This window comes from Bison bison, unplaced genomic scaffold, assembly GCF_000754665.1.
Source record: "Bison bison bison isolate TAMUID 2011002044 unplaced genomic scaffold, Bison_UMD1.0 scf7180017864283, whole genome shotgun sequence".
In the NCBI taxonomy this organism is placed as follows: domain Eukaryota; kingdom Metazoa; phylum Chordata; class Mammalia; order Artiodactyla; family Bovidae; genus Bison; species Bison bison.
Genome location: NW_011494855.1, coordinates 540,161 through 544,603, shown reverse-complemented (window position 1 = coordinate 544,603; position 4,443 = coordinate 540,161). Strand labels below are relative to the sequence as shown.

Sequence of the window (4,443 nt, the reverse complement as noted above, 5' to 3'; positions counted from 1 at the left end):
GAAAGAAACAAACCTAGGGCTCTCGAGTTGCACCGTTCCTAACAGTAGATAGCGGGAAACTGACAAACTCTCACCTCGCTCTGGAGGCAGGAGCGTTTACTCACAAAGGCGGGGTATGTCGCGTTTTAGGTTTGAAAATCATCTGCAGCCTGTTTGAGCGCCTCCGCGGCCCCGCACTGGGCACCGCTGACTTTGTCTTCGCCCGAATGCTTGCGGGGAACGCACGGGAAATCCGGGGGCTCCTGCCTAAACTCTGTGTTTGCGAGGACGCGGCCTCCGTGCTGCGGCGCTGGATCCCGGCAGAGAGCCCGGGGGTGGGTGGGGTTGGGATTCTGGGGTTCGGACCGCATCTCGCTTGATGCTGTCAGAGGGAAGAGGGAGGCGAAGAGAGAACTGCAGAAGCGTGGGCCGCTCGAGTTCCGTGACACCCCCCCTCCCCCGCCCCCTAAGCTAACGTTTCCGTAAACGAAGGCAGAAAAAGCCCAGAGCGGCTGCGTTTTCGTTTAAGAACAAAACTCCTGCAACAGCTTGGAAACACTTGAGTAATGCGCGTTGTTGCTTTAAAACATTTTGACCGAGGTTGTGTGAGTTGTTTTTTTAATGACACAAATTAAATTCAGCTGGATATTTTCCATTATTCGACCCGCTTTTTGCGCTGGTTAAAAATAATCCTTTGGTAACTCAAATGTTGACTTACCGAGCAATAAGTGGCAATTTACACCTTAAAGAAACGAGTATAAATCACTCGCAGCTCTAATTGCTGTAAGTTTACGAAAGAGCTGCTGGCTCGGTTTAATCTGAAGCATTTTCATTCAAATTGTCATCGGAACAAACACCAGGCTTCTTAAATCCCGCTGTAATTAGCTTTCAAGTATCCTATTAAACCTCTTCACCTTTCGGGCTATCCAACTCAAAAAGCTCCCATTTAAAAATATATATGTCTCGCTCTTTTAATTGAGGCTATTAAAGAAATCAAGTTTCTATCCCCACCCCCTCCTCAAATCCTCTTTTCTTCTCTCCTACTCCACCCCACCCCCCATGCACCCCCTTTAGCCCAGTGATCCCCGCTCCGCAGTGATTGACGTCTAGAAAGAAAATGCTTTGTGCGGGGATGATTGTTATTAACTCGTTACCCCTGGCAGGGGGGCGGGGAACCGGCGTGCTCCGGTGAGCACTGGGGACCCGTAGCCCGGAGAGCGCGGCGGCGCGCCGGGCGAGCCCCCGGAGCTCCCTTGGCCGCCTCGCTGCGCTCTAGGGCTGCGCCGCCGTCCGCTCGCCCGCAGCCGCGCGGGCCCAGGCGCCCAGACGGCTGCCTGTGGGGCCCAGCGCGCCGGGGCCTTCATTAGTTCGCCCCGCGTGCGGAGAAGCTGAAGCTCCGGGCTGCACGTGCCGACTCTGAACTTCTGGTCTCTGTTCCTCTCCACTTCCCGGCTCTCACCTCCTCAGTGCCAGGGTCTCATGTCGGAGGAGTGCGGGCGGACTGCAGCCCTGGCGGCCGGGAGGACTCGGAAAGGCGCCGGGGAAGAGGGGCTGGTGAGTGGGTAGGGCCCCGGGAGCTGGCCCTGGAGAGGCGGCCCAGAACGGAGGGCTGCTATCCCAGAGTTCCTTCCCGGGCTCAACTGTGGGCCCTCGAGGAGCCGGTGGAAGGGGAGGGATCTGAGGCGGGCTGGCCTGAGCCGCCAGGCACCCCAGGACTTTGAGGTCAGGGGTCTGCAGCCCCGGCGACTGCGCCGTGGGAGCTTGGACCCCAGGGAGGGCGAGGAGCGGGACATCAGGCACTGGGGGTGGCTTGGGGGAAGGGAGGGGAGGAGGTGAGGGAGCCCCCGCGGGTCTGTGGGATGGGAAGAGGAGGAGGGGTCTAGAACCGCCTGAGACCGCGCCTCGTGGCTTCCTGCAGGTGAGCCCCGAGGGAGTGGGGGACGAGGACTCGTGCTCCTCCTCGGCCCCGCTGTCCCCGTCGTCCTCGCCCCGGTCCATGGCCTCGGGCTCCGTCTGCCCTCCTGGCAAGTGTGTGTGCAGCAGCTGCGGCCTGGAGATCGTGGACAAGTACCTTCTCAAGGTAGGGCGGAGCCGCGAGGCCCAAGGCAAGCGCGGTTCCCCGGGGAGCTCTGGGGAAGGAGAAAAGTTTATTTTCCCCTTCTTTTCCACTCAAGTTCTCGCTCGAGGTTGTAGACTTTCTTAGTACAACCGCCCAGTCAAGAGCAACTCATAAGGTGGGAAAAAGTGGGAGAAGAAATCTTAGAATACCCCCTGTTGTTGCAAAACTGCTTGTGTGTGTGGTCGAGGGGTGCCGATACCCGGGTGAATGAACTGGAGCCAGCCACCTACTTGTAGAGGAACGGAAGTGGGGAAATCCTTATCCTTTCTGGAAACAGGGTCCTGCCTAATTATTTTTACTGAGCCTCGGGTTATAACCCGCAATAACACTCAGGGGTCTGCCTGCTTATGAGGGTTCTAAGTCTGTATATGTTGACCGATTTTCCCTTTTCAGTGTCTCCTTTGGTGAGAACCACTGTGAAGTGCCTTAAAGAGTCTTTTCTAGACAGATATTTTTAATATAGTCTTATGTTTATTTACACTAACCTGATGCTTTTCCAAAATAAAATTCATACTACCATTTAAATAAAAACCATTTTCAATATCTTCCTCCTCTTACTAAGATTTAATACTTCAGGGCCACTCAGTGATTTTTTTTTTTTTTAACGTCATCTCCAGTGCTTAGGAGGGCAATGGAAATTGATGTGAAGTTAGACAAAACAAAAAGAAACAAAAATGCCTAGGATGAAGTGCTTCAAGTGGTGGTTTGAGAGTTGACTGTCTGTCTTAATTTGTTTTACTTCTCTCAAGATATTGTGGGGGAGTTTTGGAGTACAAATTCTGGCAGGCCAGTTATCCATGTCATTGTATGAAGGACCATAGTCCCCTGTGTTTTAATCCTAATATCATGGAATTTCAACTTCAATAGTGTTTTTTAAACCACTGTTTAAAATAATGATCTCTCCTACACTAAATTAGTAGCAAACCACTTTCTATTTTCCCCACCACCACCATCCCCCACCTAGTTTCTCAAAAGAATTCATTATGTAGAATATGAATTCAGAAAGCAAGTTTGTGAGTTTCTTTAAATTTCTGCCTCAGCATACAGAACTGCTTCATCTGGAAAGTTGGAATGATACCCTGTAGATACAACTAAGATAAAGTACCAAAAGGAGTTTTGGTGAAAACTGTTTAAAAAGTAACTAAGTTACTTAATTAGTGGTTGATTCTTAAGGCTGGCAAGTTAGCATGGCTTTCTCTTTAAATCTGCATTCTTAAGATTCCCATTTCAGTGTTTCTAGACCTGAACCTCTTTGAATATTTCAAAACCATCTTTTGAATCAAAACTAGCTTCTTCCTTTCTTGAGCTCTCTTAGTGAATTAGCTTTATCTTTCAGAATATTTCTGAATGGATGTATAATGGACCCACTTCATATTAGAGAGGAAAAAGAAAAAAGCTTGAAGTGACTCTTAACATATCCTCTGACATAGATAATCGTTTCTAGCGTTCGTCTTTTATATGTTAACATATGTTTATATATCAGATATATATTTGTATAAAACAGTCTAAATTATATGTTTTTTTTTAAGCTTTCCTTTGTAATAGGACTGGTGTGCTCCCAATGAAGTCTTCTACATACAGTCTTAGTTTACTAGTTTACTCTTTAGTATATGTACAAGTATGCATAAGTACATATTAGTAGACGTGCAAGAAAACTGTCTTCATATAGGAAACTAACAAAAGTTTGACACTTTATATAAAAACTCTTGAGTTCTCAACTCCCCCGCCACCACCATTTTGAGTGCATATTCTTCCAGATAAGTTTGAGTTCAGTTCAAGTCACTGGTGAAAAAATAATTGTTAAATAGAATATTTGAGGATGTAACTGTTTAATATAGAAAAACACCATATCATGAGGCAAGTAAAATGGAGTTAGAACAAAAATGTGAGAAGAGTTAGCTGCGTCTATTGCCCCATGTGATACTTCAGTGCCCTGTCGTTTGAGTGATTTTTTTTTTTTTTTTTGGATTGATTCTATATATGTATACATACAGAGATTGGATGAATGCTAGCCATCAGGAAAGGCTTATAGTCTCCAGAATTTTTTTCTGTTCACCTTATTTTCCTCTCTGGAAAAGAAAAAGAAGATGAAGCAGGTTTTTGTTTTGTTTTGTTTTTTTAGTAAACTTTGAGGAAAGGGGGCAGACTAGGAATTACATCTGGCTTTAGGGAACTAGAGAATGACCATGACTCTGCCTTGAAGACTGCATCTATCCTGGGTTTAAAAAGAAAAAAAGCCTGGATAAGATCAAAATGCAGAGGCCTTAAACAGTGGAATACTAATGGAAGCCTGTACTTCTCAACTCTAATTTAATTGGACCCATTTGAGGGGGAAAAAAAAAAAG

At 47.2% G+C, this 4,443-nt stretch overlaps 1 protein-coding gene across 4 annotated transcripts in view; it reads left to right on the top strand.

The window, feature by feature from the left end:
• Positions 1 to 4,443, top strand: part of LHX8 (LIM homeobox 8) — a 29,872-nt gene that overhangs the window by 4,501 nt on the left and 20,928 nt on the right. For 2 of the 4 annotated variants that reach the window (XM_010849419.1, XM_010849417.1), the window contains exons 2-3: positions 1,447 to 1,533; positions 1,898 to 2,059. The exons of 1 other annotated variant lie outside the window; for it this stretch is intronic. In XM_010849419.1, the coding sequence (XP_010847721.1) occupies positions 1,459 to 1,533; positions 1,898 to 2,059 (237 nt within the window). In that variant the 5' untranslated portion in view covers positions 1,447 to 1,458. One more of the 4 variants, XM_010849421.1, reaches the window with a different exon arrangement.